General features: G+C 37.1%; 1 protein-coding gene across 1 annotated transcript in view; it reads right to left on the bottom strand.

Annotated features, from left to right (window-relative positions):
- LOC105730765 (transmembrane protein 131-like) overlaps positions 1-19,644 on the bottom strand; it is a 94,974-nt gene that overhangs the window by 22,646 nt on the left and 52,684 nt on the right. Inside the window, exons 5-7 of the mRNA XM_064371915.1 lie at positions 9,024-9,140; positions 5,720-5,842; positions 1,298-1,378 (exon numbers count right to left, since the gene is read on the bottom strand). Of these exons, the coding sequence (XP_064227985.1) occupies positions 1,298-1,378; positions 5,720-5,842; positions 9,024-9,140 (321 nt within the window). The remainder of the gene's footprint in view (positions 1-1,297; positions 1,379-5,719; positions 5,843-9,023; positions 9,141-19,644) is intronic.

Here is a 19,644-nt window from a genome sequence, read left to right on the forward strand (position 1 = left end):
ACTATAATTTCAAGGTGAAACATTTTTGTGAAAAGATATAAATGAACTGTCCATTGCATATTTATTTTTGCTAGTGTGTTTCTATATTCCAGGAATTAACCAAATTACTGGCTTGTTGTTTCTAAACGTTCATACTAACAACCTAAAAATGTAATCTCCACATCTCTTCCCTGGTCAAGATTGGTCAGAAAACAGAATCAAGAGGCCGTGTGTGTGTAATAGTAGTTAATAAAGAAACTCTGATCCTCAAAACTTATTCTTGGTGAAGTTTGTGTTCCTCCAAATTACAGATGAGCAGTGATCTGAGTGACCTGGGTACAGAACTGAATTGACCACAATTGCCTTCTCCCTCTTGGGTTAAAGCATGGTAAACATTTTTAAAACTCTCACATGGCCAGAACCTCTACAAATAAGGTTCTCTTACATATTCTTTAATTTGGCTAATATTGTTAAATATTCAACAATATTGAAGGTGAACACAGATCACCTTCAAGAAATAAACGTTTTCTTTCTTTTTTTTTTTGAGATGGAGTTTTGTTCTTATTGCTCAGGCTGGAGTGCAATGGCATGATCTTGGCTCACTGCAACCTCCGCCTCCCGGGTTCAAGCAATTCTCCTGCCTTAGCCTCTCAAGTAGCTGGGATTACAGGCATGTGCCATCACGCCCAGCTAATTTTGTATTTTTAGTACAACAGGGTTTCACCATGTTGGTCAGGCTGGTCTCAAACTCCTGACCTCAGATGATCTGCCCACCTTGGCCTCCCAAAGCCCTGGGATTACAGGCGTGAGCCACCGGCACCGTACCCTGCCTGGAATTAAAAATTTTATAATCATCACAGGTGCCTGATTAGGTTCCCTCTGCAAATCCCATCTCCTTTACTAACAGTAAACCTGAAGATTCAATTGCTTACCTTCAAAAACATAATGGATTCTTCCTACTTTTTCTTAATCCTTCAGATTTTTTTTTATGTGTAAACCACATCATAAATTATTAGATTCAGAGACAACTTTACCAACATAATTCTGAGAAAGAATAGCTGAAGTTACTTTCTTTCGTGTAGTGGGGTAGAACTCCCACCAATTTTATTCACTGCCCTTTCCAAAAATTACTACTTATAGTTTTTCCTCACTCACTCCTCCAATTTTCATATGTACTTGACATAAATTCACATTAAGACAATGATTAAAAGACAAGTCACCCATATTTGTTCAGCCTATAAGGAGTTAAGCATTTTCTAATTTAAGAATAATTGGTTTCATGGGAGCACACACAAGAGAAAACTAGGTTGCAACTCACCCACAGTTTTCTGGTACCTCCTTGTTGACCCGTTGGGAGTTCTAGGTGAAGGTCTCCTCCACTAGAGTACATTTCTACAACCTGGGGCAAAAGAGCACACGATGGTTAAGTTCAAAGTCATATTCTCAAAGCAGGTGTTTTGCTATTACAGAGAAATAACTCTGACATCCTAATTGTTTATCACAAAAAAATTTAAAAACTTATAAAGCTATAAATGTAGGATATGTATCATATCACTAAATTCAGTGCCCTGTAAGTGTAAGCAATGGTGGTATTTTTAATTAAAATAAGGTAACTGAAAATTTAACTTAGATACAGTCTAAGTATAAAAGCTGCTCCAGGGACCAGATTTTAGAAAGTAACGGGACACTTATTATTCTTTTTCCCGAAGGGAATAATTTTTAAAAATTACCAAGTTTTAGAAACACGAATTTTGTATTTCTTATAGTAACATAAAGTGGTTCTTTATGCATACATTTATAACAAGATCCAGCAGTGGATCAAATAAGTACCATACTTGTGAAATGGTGAAAAATGTAAATATTATTTTGAGATATATACAACAACTCTAATGGAACATGAAAATATTTAGTTTCTACTAGCAGCAAAATCACAGGTACTAATATTTCTGTGGCTTATGCCTATGCTTATAGTTTTTTAAAAACAGCTTATCATTGATGTACAATGAATAATACATATTTAAAGTATACAATTTGATGAATCCTGACATATGTGTTCCGGCATAAAATCATCACTGTAATTAAGATATTAAATATATCCATTATCCCCAAAAGTTTCCTCATGCCTTGTGCAATCCATCAATCCTTCTCTGTCCCCTCCTATTTCTAGGCAACCACTGATCTGCTTGCTCTCTATCACTTCAGACTAGCTCATACTTTCTGGAGTTTTATGTAAATGGAATAATACAGTATGTACTCTTGTGTCTGGCTTTTGCTCAGTGTAATTATTTTGAGGTCTACCACATTGTTTATGCATTAATAGTTAACTTCTATTTGATTATACTGCAGTTTTTCAATCCACATGCTGATGAACATTTGAGTTGTTTCCAATGTCTGGGCATTAGAAAGCTGCTGTGGATACTGAGCACAAGTCTTGGTGTGGACATCTGCTTTCCTTTCTTTTGGGTAAATATATAGAAACAAAATGGGTCATAAGGCAGGAGACCTTCCTTTAAAGGTAAGCTAACCCTAGCTCTTAAAAAGAAAATATATTTAATTAACTCAATTAAATTTGGGGTGAAGTATAAGAATGGGTAAAAACTTTCACCTGTTTCATCACAAAAGTTCTCTAGGAGTGAATGAAAAAGGACAGAGAGAAAAATGGCAATTCTTCAGTATAAGCTGAAAGGGTTTTTTTTGTTTTTGTTTTGTGGCAGGGATTGGGGGGTTGTTGGCTTAAAAGTAATGCATATAGCAAAGACTGATGGGCTATAGATTTTCCTTGTTTAGTATTTCCTCCTGATTTATTACAGTGCTTGTCTATAGTGCTTATTGTACTACTAAGAATAACACCTTAGCTGATAGGATGACTGTAGAACTTTTTCTGGAAAACAAGAAGACATTACACATATTATTTCATTAAGCTTTCCTGGTATCAAGCAAATAAGCATAACAATGCTTGAAAACATAAGACTAGATCGGGCACAGTGGCTCACGCCTGTAATCCCAGCACTTTGGGAGGCCAAGATAGTGGGAATCACTTGAGCCCAGGAGTTGGAGACCAGCCTGGGCAACATAGTGAGACTCTGTCTCTACAAAAAATAAAAACCATTAGCCAGGTGTGGTGGCATGCACATGTAGTCCCAACTACTCAGGAGACTCAGGTGAGAGGATTGTTTGAGTCTGGGAGGTTGAGGCTGCAGTGAGCCAAGATTGCACCACTGTACTCCAGCCTGGGGTCTGTAAAATAAACAAAGAAACCAAAAACAACCACAGAAGATTAAAAGGTCGCCTACTAATAAGAGAGAAGATGAATAAAGAAATGGAGACAGAAAAAGTCTAAATTACAAATTCAAAGAAACAATTACATTAAAACTAGGAACTTGACACATTCTTTATTTTTAGTCCAGTGCTATTTGTTCTAATTTAGTATAGTTTAGGAAAAAAAGGAAGCCAAACATTATATACAGAATATTTTCTGTGTAAACAAATTCCCACAATAAATGTTTCTGTGCTCTCACATATGTATGCACAGAAAAAGGTCTGAATGACACACACACGGTGGCAAAAGTGGTATCCATGAGGAAGGGCTTGGACTGCAGCTGTGCTGTCTATGCAACAGCTATCAGCTACATGTGGTTATTTACATTAAAATTAGTTGAAATAAAGTTTCAGCCACCCTAGCTGAATTCAAGAGATCAACAGTCACACATAGCTAGCAGTTACTGTTTTGAAGAGAGCAGGAAAAGAACTACTGCATCATCACAGAAAGTTCTGCTGGACAGCTGGACTGGGAAGTAGGAAGTTCAAAGGGACGTTTTTGCTTCACTCATGTTTGAATTGTTAACATTTTTTTTCTGAGTTGAACATACTCATGTGTTTATGTTGTATAATGAACAAATCATATGCATTTTCTTGCTTTACAATATTTTCTTATTGTAATATTGACAAGACTAGTGACACAGAATAACACTGGACTACGAGGTTAAGAGTGTCTTCACCAGGCAAACAATCTATATTTGGTTCTAAGAGAGCAACTTCGGTGTTCCATTTGCTCTCTTGCGTGCTGGTGGAGTCTACTGTGGTAAATCTTGAATTAAAATGTTTTAACTGGAAAAAGACTAGATGAATTGAATTCAAAGAGATCATTGTGCTGGGTGGTAGCTTGGTAACTCCAAAGGTTGAGAAGAAAACACACAGACTGTAAGGCAACTCCAGCAATTATAGACTGACCAACATCTGCTGAGTCTTGCAAGCTTCATCCTTATGGTCTGGCCAACACAATGAGGTGCTACAGTACACCCTTGGGTGCTCTGTAACAGCCCTTCTACAGCAGTGCGGGGCAACTCATGCATCAGGGTCTAACAGAGTAAGTGGCCAGGCATAGTGGCTCACGTCTGTAATCTCAACACTTTGGGAGGCTGAAGCAGGAGGATCACTTGGGGCCAGGAGGTCAAGGCTGCAGTGAACCATGACTGTGCCACTGCACTCCAGCTTGAGTGACAGAGTGAGACTCTGTCTTTCTTTTTTTTTTAAAAGGAAAGCAAGCAGGAAGAATTTCTGAGTTTCTGTATAGATTTGTAGTAACAGCCAAAACAGGAAAAATATACCATTACCTAAAGTATCAAGAGGACGTAAACGACAGAAGGATGTTGAGGACAAGAGGGAATACTTTCCACCTGAAAAGCAGGACACAAGAGCAGTTCTTCTGTGATAAAGATATCCAGCTACAAAAATTAAAACTGGGGCAGAGTATTTTTATCAGTAGCTATCTTCACCCAGTTGTTGTCAAGTATTGTTGCTGCTTTCACTTATAATTTCTAAGCAGTTCACTATTCAGACTCTGAACATTTCCTTTAGTTCCTCCTCATTTCTCCTTCCACTGTTTATATTTATACCAGGGCGGTCTGGAACGACAACCATTTTAGTTGCCAAAGCCCTATACTTATCACAAAATACAGCATTTTTCCTCTACTGTCATTTTCAAGCTGCTTTAAGTCCTGCAGTGTTGGTCCCAAAGAGCTCTGGAGCCCTAGACTATTCTATAGAGCACTCACATCTACTTTTAACACAGACAACACAAGTAGAAGCCACAGAGGCTGCACATGTCACACAGCTAAGTCCCTAGGATATAAGGTAGAGATTTCAGAAAATCGCTAAAGGAATGACACTAGCCAGTGCCACTGTGGAAGAGACAAGGAGCTAGTGAGGAAGAATTTCACACTTGAAAATAATTACTAATAGAAGATTAGGTAAGATAAGAAGTTGAATTTTTAAATAAAAAATAAGTTTGCTTTTAATCATGATCCTATATTACCCTTTCCCTAGATTTTAATTTCTTAGCTGCCATCACCAAAAATTATTTCCAGAAATAAATTTGAACTTTAAATTTAAAAGCTTTAAAAAACATGGATGTTGGGCCAGAAGGTGTTTATAGGCAAGGAAAAAAAGCAGCCTTGTGTAGCTGAAAACTCTTCTTTAATTAAATGCAGAGCTGCCTAAACTATAACACCAGAGAAGCCACAGTTGTTTTAAAAATGGTTCCAAAAATTCAAAATCCAGACTACTGTATTTCAAAATTCAGACTACAGCAAGTGGTACTAAAAGTAATACCCCTCTTCAATACATCTATAAAAGCCTATTATTTTAAATAGTCTTGGAAACTAACAAACTGAGATTTCATGCTAAGCATTAATACCCACCACCAAAATGAAGCTATTCAAAATTACCATCATAAACTCACCTGTAAAGGCTCACTGTGAGGATTGTGGATGTTTATTATAGGTGAGAAACTGCTATTTACAGGGACTCTGGCCCCAAGGAATGGCCTCAATCGGTATGGATTTGGAACTCCAACGCCAAATACCTGTTTCAGTGGAGGAAAAAATAAAATTTTAGTTGTTTTTACAATTAACATTTTTAGTTATAATTGACTGATCTAGGGAGACTGGCAAATCTAATTTATATGGAAAAATATTAACAATCACTTTATTTAAAACAAACCCACAAATGTCATTTCTGTACTTGATTTGGCTACATATTTGATTTACTATGTATGTGAATTTAGAATGATTTCTTTAACATATTAGAAACTGAATAATAGTCCTTCAAGAAGTCATGCAATAAACAACAGAAGAAAATAGGGAGTCAGAAGATTTCCCGACCCCAACCATCAGAAGATGGATCTATGGCCCAGACAACCTCTCGAATACCAAGCCTAGCCCCAGGTCATTCCCACATGGGATGGCCCTAGGTTAACTAAGCAGGGTAAGCCAGTAATTCAAATGATATTTTTATTAATATATTGCTATTTATTAAGTGTCTATGAAGTGCTAGGCACAAATACAAAGTGAACAATTCAATAGTAAAAAAATAGATAACGTCCTGGGTCTCATGAAACTTACATCATAGTATTGGAGATAGACTGGATACCAATAAAAAGATTAAAAAAAAAATCCCTCTAGCTACAGAGTGAATAACAGATGGCTGTAGGGGCTGGGGGAGAGTGGAGGGCATTCAGACAGCTAATGTGTAATCCAGTGAGAGTGGCCTGGAAGACAGCAGTGGTAGTAAGGAGAAGAGAAATAAACAGACTGGAGATACATTTAGGAAGAAGACTTGGTGAAAGACTAGATGTGGAGAGGTAAAGAAAGAACACAGCTGGCCACTGGGGTCACCTTGAGAACAACGTGATCATGACCTTTGATATTGTCCAGATTGGCTGCCATCACCTAGGTCTGTTGTGGGATGCCACTAGGGCAATGACCTTCATTTTTATGATAGTCTTTTCATTTACTCAACAAGTGCATGCTCAATGGGTATGATCTATTTAGCACTTCAAAATTGATGAACCAAGCATCAATGGTGTACTGAATGCCTACTAAGCAACCAATAAAGACTTACCGTACATAAGCAGAAGACATGGTCCTTACTGGAAGGGAACACTGACTCTGACCCTTATTTTATATGATGTGTCAGAGTTAATGAGTACTGGGGAGGAAATGTTTAAAAAAAAAAAAAAAAAAAAAGCACAGGAACCGTAAAGTAACGTGTCAGAGCTAACACTCGAGTTCCACTGGCAGCACAGCACAGTGGTAAAGATTATGGTCTTCAGAGCTGCAAAGACATGAGTTTGAGTCCCCCTCAACAACTTACTAATAGCATGACTTGGGCAAATTATTTAACCTTTTAAAATTTCAAGAATAATTGTATCTATAACATAGGCAAGAAATGCATGTACTGTACCTGCTGGACATATATGAGTAATTATTTAATTTTTAAAAAAATTTAATTTTTTAATTTTTTATTTGAGATGGAGTCTCATTCTGTTGCCTAGGCTGGCATGCAGTGGCGTGATCTCGGCTCACTGCAACCTCCGCCTCCTGGGTTTAAGCAGTTCTCTGCCTCAGCCTCCCGAGTAGCTGGGATTACAGGTATGTGCTACCATGCCCAGCTCATTTTTCTATTTTTAGTAGAGACGGGGTTTCACCATGTTGGTCAGGCTGGTCTTCAATTCCTGACCTTGTGATCCACCCACCTTGTCCTCCCAAAGTGCTGGGATTACAGGTGTGAGCCACCGTGCCCAGCAGAGCAATTATTCTTAATAATCTTTCGTTTTCCTCTTTTAGAGATGTGGTCTTGATCTGTCACCCAGGGTGGAGTACAGTGGTGTAATCATAGTTCATTGTGGCCTTGAACTCTTGGGCTCAAGTGATTCTCCCACTTCAGCCTCCCAAATAGCTGAGACTACAAGTGCTCATCACTGGGCCCAGTTAATTTTTAAAAAATGTTTTTTTGTAGAGATGAGGTTTTGCTTTGTTGCTCAGACTGGTCTTGAAATCCTGGCTTCAAGTGATCCTCCCACCTTGGCCTCCCAAAGTGCTGGGATTACAAGTGTGAACTACCATACCCAGCCTTAATAATCTTGACATATAAAAATTTTGATTCACAAACAGAATAATGGTTGATATATAAAAAGATTTGCTATATGACTCCTATAAACATTAACTTTCTTTAATGACCTAAACCAAAATTCTATGTAAAAATAAGTTTATCAAAAAAGTAAACAATATACTTACTGAAGAAAAGTAAGCATAAATGTTTTAATCTTGACACTATTATCAAGTATGCTTCATAAGTGTGAAAAAGCAAAAATTAAACAAACTTTTTTTTTTTTAATTTTATTTTACTTTAGGTTCTGGGGTACATGTGCAGGTCATGCAGGGTTGTTGCATAGGTGCAAATTATATCCAGCATTTCTCCCCATGTTATCCCTCCCTGCCCTTCCCACCATCTGCTGTCCCTCCCCTATCCCCCCACAACTGCCCCCAGTGTGTGATGCTCCTCTCCCTGAGTCCATGTGTTCTTATTGTTCAACACCCGCCTATGAATGAGAACATGTGGTGTTTGGTTTTCTGTTCTTGTCAGTTTGCTGAGAATGATGGTTTCAGGATTCATCCAAGTCCCTACAAAGGACACGAACTCATCGTTTTTTATGGGTGCATAGTATTCCATGGTGTATATGTGCCACATTTTCTTTGTCCAGTCTATCATTGATGGGCATTTGGGTTGGTTCCAGGTCTTTGTGATTGTAAACAGGGCTGCAATGAACATACGTGTGCATGTGTCTTTATAGAACTATTTATGGTTCTTTGGGTATATACCCAGTAATGGCATTGCTGGGTCAAATGGAATTTCTATTTCTAGATCCTTGAGAAATCGTCACACTGTCTTCCACAACGGTTGAACTAATTTACATTCCCACCAACTGTGTAAGAGTGTTCCTATTTCTCCACATTCCTCTCCAGCATCTGATTTTTCACCATTCTTTTGTCAATCAATCTTACATTAACATTTTAACTGTTGCTTTAAAATCACCTGTTCAGTCTGATTTGAACAGAGATTAAGTATAAAAATGCTCTAAGTCTAAAATCCTATGTTTTCTATTATCCTCTGAGTTCCTGAAGCAAGTTCTTAAAAGGCTGTCATATGATAAGACAGAGAAAATGATTATATTATATAAAATAAGTTTTAATTCTGGTTCTTACCTGGTAAGTAAATACCCCATGATTAGATGTATTAATAAATAAAGTATTTTCTACATTTCCTACTACTCTTGCAAGAAAAACTACATCAAATGATGTATTTCCTCCTGGAAGAATTTTCTGAAAAAGAAAGTAAATAAAGTTAAATTCCTAACAAGAAAAAAATTATACAGTTCAAGTTCCTTAAACAAGTATTTTAGAATCATTTCCATAAACTAGTTTATTTTACTTTAAAAGTTTAAGCTTTAAATTAGCAATGGAAAATACTTAAAAAGATGTCTTCCATATTGAATGTCTACAGTCACATATCTTTGTCAATTACCAGCCACAGCCTTGTACAACAGATGGTTTCTCTGGATTCTGTTCATTTAACAATCACTAGGCTGTCATGAAGTACCTAATTATAGGCTGTTCTATGATCAGACAATCAGATAGGAGTTGCATTGAAGCTGAGCTTTTCACATAGATATACTACAGTACTACCAAGCGGTGACTTGTTCTAGTCCAAAGAATAAGCCCAGGCTTCAGCCTTCTGAAATCTGCCTTCCATCCACACAAGGCACAAAATGTCCCAACAACTTGAATTAGGAAAGAAGGCAGGGGTGAATGTATATGCAGGAACTCACTCCTGTTACTTTCTGCAGATTTAGAATGTTACTGTAGTTAGTAAAATAAAATGTTACTACCGCAAAACAATAGGGCTACTCCATGTTCAAGAGACTGAAATTGTGGTTCTGCCCTGCAACAAAGCCTTAATATGCATGTTAATATGTAAAGCCATCAACCTCTCTCATTCTGCCTCTATGGATAGAACTTTAAAATGCTACCTAAATTATAGCTCAAAATACATGGTAGTGAGACTTTGGCGTCACGTTAGTCTGAAGAAAGCTAGAGAGAGCATGTCTCCTACACTACCACTAACAAAAGAATAATTTACAAGTTCTAAATTATTGTAACTCTTCTTTTGTTGCATTATATTACAGTAATGTACTGCAACAAAAGAATAATTATAATAATTCACAACTTTTCTTGAACCCATAATCTCACAGAGTGAGATTATCAACTAGCCCAAAATTGTAGGAAAGACAAGCACCTCCAAGGACAGATAGAATGTGAATACTGGCTCACCCATGGCAGAGAAGGGAAGAAGATGAGGCTATCAGACAGGAGCATCAGCTAGAAATGCAGCTAACATGTTTACACATTGCTAGAGGCTGTGTGAACTAGCACACAAATCCTGGAAGCTGTAGACACTGGGTGCTATTCACAGCTGAGCCAGAAATTAGTAACAGAAAGACATCTGGCAAATCCTCAAATAGTTTGAAATTAAACAACATACTTCTAAAATAAGCCACTGGTGAAATAAGTAGTAACAAGAGAAATTATAAAATATTTTGAATTCATTGGAAATGAAAACATATTATAATCCATAGGCTGCAGTTAAAGCAGTATTTGGAGGAAAATTTATAGCATTACATGCTTATTTTGAACAGAAATGTTTCACATCAATAATCCACTGTGAGACACTAGAAAAAGAATAAATTAAATCCAGAATAAGCAAAATGAAGGATAATAAACAGTAAAAATTAATGAAATAGAAAACAGAAAGTAGCAAAAAAAACCAATAAAACTGAAGCTGGTGCCTCAAAAAGTTTGTAAAATAGATAAAAGAGCGACCGTGATAAAAAGGGAAAAGTCAAAAATATAAGGAACTAAAATGTGGACATCATTGCATATCCTTTACACATAAAAAGAATGATAAAGGAGTATTACAAGCAACTTTATGCTCATAAATTTAGCAGCTAGGAGAAATGGACACAGTCTGCTAGATGTGACACAATCTGCCAAAGCTCACTCAAACTGAAATAATCCTACACACAGTTAAAATTTGATTTGTGGTTTAAAGTCTTCCCACAAAGAAAATCCCACGCTTAAATGATTTCACTGGTGGAACAGAATTCTCTACCAACCATTTAAGAAAGAAATAACACTGGCTGGGTGCAGTGGTTCATGCCTGTAATCCCAGCACTTTGGGAGGCTGAGGCGGGCAGATCACAAGGTCAAGAGATGGAGACCATCCTGGCTAACACGGTGAAAACCTGTCTCTACTAAAAATACAAAAATTAGCTGGGTGAGGGTGAGGCAGGAGAATTGCTTGAACCTGGGAAACGGAGGTTGCAGTGAGCTGAGATCGTGCCACTGCACTCCAGCCTGGCAACAGAGTGAGACTCTATCAAAAAAAGAAGGGAGAAGGGAGAAGGGAAGGGAGAAAACAAACCTACATTACATGAACTTTCCAACATACAGGAGAGAACATTCCTAATTTAGCATTACCCTGATATCAAGACCACACAAAGACTTGAAAACTACAAGCCGATATCCTTCATAAACACATAAACACAACTTTCTACAAAATACTGGCAAACTGAATCTAGGCAAGATATAAAATAGATAACACATCATGACCAAGTAATTTTTATCTTAGAAATGCAATTCTAGTTCAACATTCAAAATATCAAATCAATGCAATTTACTTATCAACAGAGTAAAGAAAAAGCACAAGATCATCTCAATAGCAGCATATAATAAGTTGACAAAATTTAATATTGATTCATGATTAAAAATCTCAGTAAACTAAGTCAACAGAAGAGAACTCCCTCAACATTATAAAGAATATCTACAAAAACCCTAGAAGAAGCTTGTCCATCCTGCAGCCTAGGATAGTTCTGAATTAGGCCCAACACAAATTTGTAAACTTTTTAAAAAAACATTAAGACTTTTTTGTGCTGTTTAAAAATTATTATTTAAAGCTCATCAGCTATTACTAGTGTATTTTATGTGTGGCCCAAGACAATTCTTCTTCCAATGTGGCCCAGGGAAGCCAAAAGATTGGATACTCCTGTCCTAGGAGCTATCATAGTATTTAATGGTGAATGACTGAATGCTTTTCTTCCAAAATTTAAAATAAGGCAAGGATGCCCTCTCTTATGATAGCTATCTAACACTGTACTAGAAGTGCAAAAAGGGCCAGGTGCGGTAGCTCACGCCTGTAATCCCAGCACTTTGGGAGGCCGAGGCGGGTGGATTATGAGGTCAACAGATCAAGATCATCCTGGCCAACATGGTGAAACCCTGTCTCTACTAAAAATGCAAAAATTAGCCGGGCGTGGTGGTGCGCGCCTGTAGTCCCAGCTGCTCAGGAGGCTGAGGCAGGAAAATCACTTGAACTTGGGAGGTGGAGGTTGCGGTGAGCCAAGATCGCGCCACTGCACTCCAGCCTGGTGACAGAATGAGACTTTGTCTTGACAAAAAAAAAAAAAAAAAAAAAAAAAGAAGTGCAAAGAAATAAAAGGCATTACACATTAGTACGGAAGAAAAATAAGTTTTTATTCAGATAGCATGCCTTATTATATACAGAATTTCTAAAAATATCTATAAAAATGCTCCTAAAACTAAGAAAAGAGTTTAACAAAGTCATGGGAATCAAGGTCAACATCAAATGATCAACTGTATCTCCATATACTAGCAATGAACAACTGGATTTCTAATATTTAAAAAGTACCATTTAGAATAACACACACACAAAGAAATACTGAGGTATAAATCTAATAATGTGCAAGTTCTTTAAGCTGAAAACTATTAAACACTACTGAAAGTAAACAAAGAAGACAAATAAATGGAGATACTGTGTTGATGGGTTAGAAGACTCAATATTAGATGTTAGTTCTTCTGAAATGGATTTATATATCCAATGAAGTGCAATCAAAATTTCAGTCTAAGTAGAAGTAACAATTAAATGCAATGTGAAGTAAGATCCTAAAACAGAAAAAGTAATACACTGATGGAAAAACTGATGAAATTCATGTAAGTTCTTTAGTTAATGGTATCGTATCAATGCTAGTTTCCTGGTTTAAAAATTGTACTATGATTATATAAGATGTTAACATTAGAAGAATGTTAGAATGAAGAATATAACATCAGAAAAATATACTATGACGATATAAGAATGTACTATAATATTATATTATATATTAATGTACTATGATTATATAAGATGTTAACATTAGGCCGGGCATGGTGGCTCATGCCTGTAATCCCGGCACTTTGGGAGCCCAAGGTGGGCGGATCACGAGGTTAAGAGATTGAGACCATCCTGGCCAACATGGTGGAATCCCGTCTCTACTAAAATACAAAAAATTAACTGGGCGTGGTGGTGGGTGCCTGTAGTCCCAGGAGAATTGCTTGAACCTGACAGGTGGAGGTTGCAGTGAGCCGAGATTGTGCCACTGCACTCCTGCCTGGTGACTGAGCGACACTCCGTCTCAAATAAAAAAAAAAGTTAACAATAGAAGAATGTTAGAGTGAGGAATATATGGAGAATATTACTTTTCTGTACCTTTAAAGTTAATTTAAAAGAACATTATAAAAAATCCCAAATTCTTTTTTAAAGAAACTGACAGCCTGATTCTAAAATTTAGATGATAAAGAAAGGAAATAAGAAAAGCCAAAGCAATTCTGAAAAAGAAAATCAAAACCAGAGGATTCATAATATCTAAGAATTAATATAAAGCCACAGTTACCAAAACAGCATGGACTGGTGAAAGGATATGTATTTCAGAGTCTATTAGATATGTGTTAGAACACAGTGAAGACTCACACATACAAGGTTAACTTAACACATACAAGAACACAGACTCACACATACAAGGTTAACTGACTTTCAACAAAAATACAATGGGATTTCAATGAAAAAGGATAGTCTTTTTCAACCAATAGCTGAGGAACAAATGAATACCCATATATAAAACAAATCAAAACAATCCTCAATCCCTATTTCATGCCATAAACAAACAGTAGCTAAAAATGGACTGTAGATCTAAATGCAAAATCTAAAACTACTATGGTTGTCTGTGGGATTGGTTCTAGGACTTCATGCAGATACCAACATCTGTGGATGCTGAAGTCTCTGCCGTAAAACAATGTAGCATTTGTATATAACCTATGCTTATCCTCCTGGATATGTATGTATCATCCTGGGGATTATACTTTAAATAATCTCGACATTACCTGTAATACTCAATACAATGTAAATGCTATGTAAATAGTTGTTATCCTGTATTATTTGTCTGAACATGCACAGACAAGAAAAAAAGTCTTGTTCAGTACAGAAACACTATTTTTTTTCCTCTAATAGTTTTGACCTGTGGTTGACTGGATCCACGGATGAGAAGACCATGGATACAGAGGGCCAGCTGTACTTCTAGGAAAAAGAAATGGAGACAAAATTTGTGTATTTCCTAGCTACAACTCCCAAAGCATGACCCATAAAAGAACAATTTGATAAACTGGACTCCATGAAAATTATAAGCTTTTGCTCTTTCAAAGATTATATAAAAAGAGTGAAAAGGCATGACACAAAATGGAAGAAAAGGCTGATAAATAACATATCTCAAGAACTTATATCCTGAACATGTAAGAAACTCTCATGAATTCAATGAGAAAACAAACAACTTAAGAAACAGGTAAAAGAACTGAACAGACTCTTCACCAAGGAAAACATATGGATGACAAATAAAAAGATGCTCAACATCAACTGTCACAGGGGAACGCAAATTAAAATAAAAATGGCCTAACACCGTACACCTATTTGAATGCCTTGCATCACAAAAAACCCAAACCTCGCCACACAGAGTTAATCAGGATGTGGAACAACTGAAACTCTCATATGTTTCTCATGGGAATACAAACTGGTACAGTCGTTATAAAAAAAACTGTTAAAATCTGTATGTAAATATTTACAGTGGGTTTATTTACAATAACTCAACACTGGAAACAACCCAAAAGTCTTCAACTGGTGAATGAATAAACACACAGTGACACTGCCAGCCAATGAAATACTATTCCATAATAAAGTGGTATAAAGAACTGATATAGCCTATTACACCAACCAATATGAAATGCATTATGCTAAAAGAAAGAAGCCAGACTAAAAATGCTATATGCTACAAGGTTCCACTAACATAATCTTCTGGAATAAGCTACATTCACTGGTTTGAGTTAACCAAGTTGTTGATTACATGACCTTATGGGTTTGTCAAAACTCAGAACTGTATACTAAAAGGGTGAATTTTACTGCAAGTATACTGTAATTTAAAAACAAATACATATAAAATATATATTAAACATATAAGTTTATGTAAATATATTCATATATACATATATACATATAAAATATATATTAAATATGTTTATGTAAATGTGTGCATATATATGTGTATATCTATGTGTATACGTATACGTGTATATAAATACACACACACACACACGCACGCACACACACACACACACACACACTTCAGTTCAGCTGACTGCAACTTTGCCCTTCTAGTTGCTCAGGACAAAACTCTAGAGTCAATTTTGACCCTTCTCTTTCTCTCAACCCCACATCAAATATATATAGGTATACATATATTTATGTATTTGTTTTTCACTGTTTTGGGTGAATCCACAAGGGTTGTGGACTCTCTCAAGCATATTTTAGCCTGGACCTTTTTTTATAAAGGTCTCAGTGTACATTTTCCCTTGGAGCAAGAACAAGTAATTGGGTATTTAGGTTTAACTCTTGGTGGGCAAGATTAAAGCCAAATTTATATGCACCCAATACAGGAGCACCCAGATACATAAGACAAGTTCTTAATGACTTATAAAGAGACTTAGCCTCCCACACAATAATAGTGGGAGACTGTAACATCGTATTGTCAATATTAGACAGATCAACGACATAGAAAATTAACAAGGATATCCAGGATTTGAACTCAGACCCGGAACAAGTAAACTTAATAAACATTTATAGAACTCTCCACTTGAAATACACAAAACATATATTCCTATCAGTGCCACATCACACCTATTCCAAAAGTGACTACAAAATTAGAAGTAAATCACTCCTCAGTAATTGCATAGTATTTCATAGGTTTAAATGAAATATTGGTTGGCTGCTTGTTATTTTCTTCCCTTATTCCTTCCTGTCTCCATTGTTAAGCACAATTATTGGCATAAAAGAGGTTTTCAATACCTATTTTTAGACTGTATTCTAGCCTGGGCAATAAAGCAATACACCCGTTCTCTCTCCCTCTTTCTCTTCCTTTTTCTTCCTCTCATTCTTTTTTTTCTCTCTCTCTTTCTTTCTTCCCTTTTTTTTTCATTTTTTCTTAAAAAATAAAAAAGAAAGAAACTCTGATATTTACCAGCATATTCTGGGTTCAGCAAAGCATAGGAGGAGCCAATATAATTTAACTATTTTACTTTCAGCTTGGGGACCTTTATTTTCCGCTGCTGATGGCAATGTAATGTAAGACACTAAAAATCAAGTGTTGCTACCTGTCACATGATTGGACACTCTGTGAACACAATAAACATCTTTGCATAAAAAATAACAGCAAATGTTTTAATCCAAAAGCTGCCATAATCTCTAAAATTTTCCCAGAGGAAATGACCAAAATGTTGGTTACAGTTGGGTGACTAGGAATGGCAACTGTAGACTGAGAACCTCTCCCACTAAAAAAATTTCTTAAAAAAAAAAAAAGATTAGAGCTAAATTAACTTTAAAACAACAAAATATTAAAATGAAGTGGGTAATATCACTGAGTTCAGGCAGTCCACCCACACTTTTTATTGTTGTGAACTTAATTCCACAGAATCATATGACTGGTCACCCTTTTATCACCTTCCTAACTCCCTCTGACAATGTAAGGATTCACAGAACTGACACTGAGAGACACAAGGGACTCTCAGCAATACGGGAAAAAAACCCACTACAATATCATTTTCCCATCTAAGATGCCAGTGCTTGTAATACAGATGTTTTATACCATACCAAGAATAAAAAGACAAGAGTGTCAAAAAAAAATGCAGACCTAATCTTCATGTAAAACCATGAGTGAGAATGACAAGTACAAACCCAACCCACAGAAAAGGGCAGTGAAGAAAACTTATGTGACTCATTCTGGACACTGCAGAAAGGGAGAAAAACTAACTTATTCTTAGAATTTGCACTATGTAACAGTTCTTATGCAAGTGTACGGTCTGAATACATATCAGTGGTCCAAAAAAACCTCCAGCAGAAAATTTAATGTTTCCTTGGTAGTGTTGAGACCACCAGTGCCATTCTCTGTGGAAAAACACACCCTTAATCCAGGATGACAGTGAGTATAAGGTGTCCTTGCCTGTAACATGTGCCCCAATTTCTGATAAAAAAATGTGAAAAAAAATTTAACTGTGTAACAAACCTGCACATCCTGCATATATACTCCTGAACTTAAAAGTTGAAGGAAAAAAAAATAGCAAATTAGTACAATAAATGCTGTGTATCTACTACCTAAAAAAATATCTAAAATGTTCTCTAAAAAAATGTGAAAAAAGTTTTAGAATTATGGTATTCCTATCCAAGAACAGTTGTAGTGTCAATGAAGAGATCCATAAGGTCTATGTTTATTACTGAAAATGTACTCAGAGGAAAACTGGTTTCCTTAAAAGTTTTTGGCTGGGTGTGGTGGCTTACACCTGTAATCCCAGCACTTTGGGAGGCTGAAGTGGGTGGATCACGAGGTCAGGAGATCGAGACCATCCTGGCTAACATGGTGAAACCCCGTCTCTACTAAAAATACAAAAAATTAGCTGGGTATGGTGGCAGGTGCCTATAGTCCCAGCTACTTGGAGGCTGAGATTGTGCCACTGTACTCCAGCCTGGGCAACAGAACGAGACTGTCTCAAAAATAAATAAATAAAATTTTTATGAAAACTTAATTTTATTTAAAAATGTCTATATTCAAACAATACCCTTTTAAGGCCCATCCAAACTCCAACGAGTTAGGAAAATCACCATGGAATGTTTAATTTTTAGTGCAGCTTTCTGCTGCATCTAGTATGTAGCTGAGATCTGAGTTTCTAGTAATACCACTAAGAAACTGCAATTTTCCCAAGTCAGCTTGTACCACAGCTCAGTCCCCAGGCTTTTTCCTTCCTTGGTGATTTCATCCAGATCCATGGCTTCATATCTACACTAGTGACTACTAAATTTCTATTTCTAGTCCAGTCCTTTCCCTCATATACCAAACTCAAATATTAACTGCCTACTTGCTACTTCCTCTTGGATATCTAGGAGATACCTGAAATTGAACATGTCCAAATTGAACTACTGATTGTACCTCTGAAACTTACTCTACCCTCCGCCTTCTTCAATTCAGCTGACTGCAACTCTGTCCTTCTAGTTGCTCAGTATAAAACTCTAGAGTCAATTTTGACCCTTCTCTTTCTCTCAACCCCACATCAGGAAATCCTGTTGGGTGTATCTTCAAAACACACATGCATATCTCATTTTATTGTGCTTCGCTGTACTGCACTTTGCAGGTAGTGCAGTTTTTTGTTTGACAAATTAAGAGTTTGTAGCAACCATGCAAGCAAGCCTACCAGTGCCACTCTTCCAACAGCAACTACTCACTTTCTATCTCTGTGTCACATTTGGGTGATCTTGCAGTATTTCCAAGTTGTTCATTATTATTTTATCTGCATGGTGATCTGTGATCTTTGATGTTGCTACTGAAATCATTTTGGGGCACCACAAACTGTGGCCATATAAGATGGCAAGCTTAAATTGAAAAATGTTATGTGTGTTCTCATTGCTCCACCAAATGCTGTTCTCCCAACTCCCTTTGTCTCCCAATTAGGCCAATTGGTAACCCTACAATGGCCTGTAAGTGTTCGAGTGAAAGAAGACTTGCACATCTCTCACTTCAAACCAAAAGCTGGAAATGATAAGGTTAGTGAGGAAAACATGCTGAAAGCCGAGAGAGGCTCGACGCGAGGTCTTTAGTGCCAAACAGACAAGCTGTGAATGCAAAGGAAAAGTTGTTGAAGTTAAAAATGCTACTCTAGTGAACACACACATGATAAAGAACAAAACAGCTTTATTGCTGATAGGGAGAAAGCTTTAGTGGTCTGGATGGAAGAGCTAAGCAGGAACAACATTCTTTTTTTTATTTTTATTTTTGAGACAGAGTTTTGCTCATTGCTGAGGCTGGAGTGCAAAGGCATGGTCTTGGCTCACTGCAATCTCGGCCTTCTGGGTTCAAGTGATTCTTGTGCCTCCGCCTCCCAAGTAGCTGGGATTACAGGCAGGCATCACCACTCCTGGCTAATTTTTGTATTTTTAGTAGAGATGGGGTTTCACCATGTTGGCCAGGCTGGTCTCGAACTCCTGATATCGGGTGACTCACCTGCCTCAACCTGCCAAGGTGTTGGGACTCCAGGCGTGAGCTACCACGCCTTGCTTTGCCACAGCATTCTCTTAAGCCAAAGCCTAATCCAGAGCAAGGCCCTGACTCTCTTTAATTCTATGAAGACTGAGAAAGGGGAGGAAGCTAGAGAGTAAGCTGGAAGCTAAAAGAGATTGATTCATGAGGTTTAAGAAAAGAAGCCCGGTGGCTCACGCCTGTAATCCCTGCACTTTGGGAGGCCGAGGCGGGTGGATCACGAGGTCAAGAGATCGAGACCATCCTGGTCAACATGGTGAAACCCCATCTCTACTAAAAATACAAAAAATTAGCTGGGCATGGTGGTGCATGCC

This window comes from Aotus nancymaae, unplaced genomic scaffold, assembly GCF_030222135.1.
Source record: "Aotus nancymaae isolate 86718 unplaced genomic scaffold, 86718_ANA_hifiasm-v0.15.2.pri h1tg000221l, whole genome shotgun sequence".
Classification (NCBI taxonomy): Eukaryota; Metazoa; Chordata; class Mammalia; order Primates; family Aotidae; genus Aotus; species Aotus nancymaae.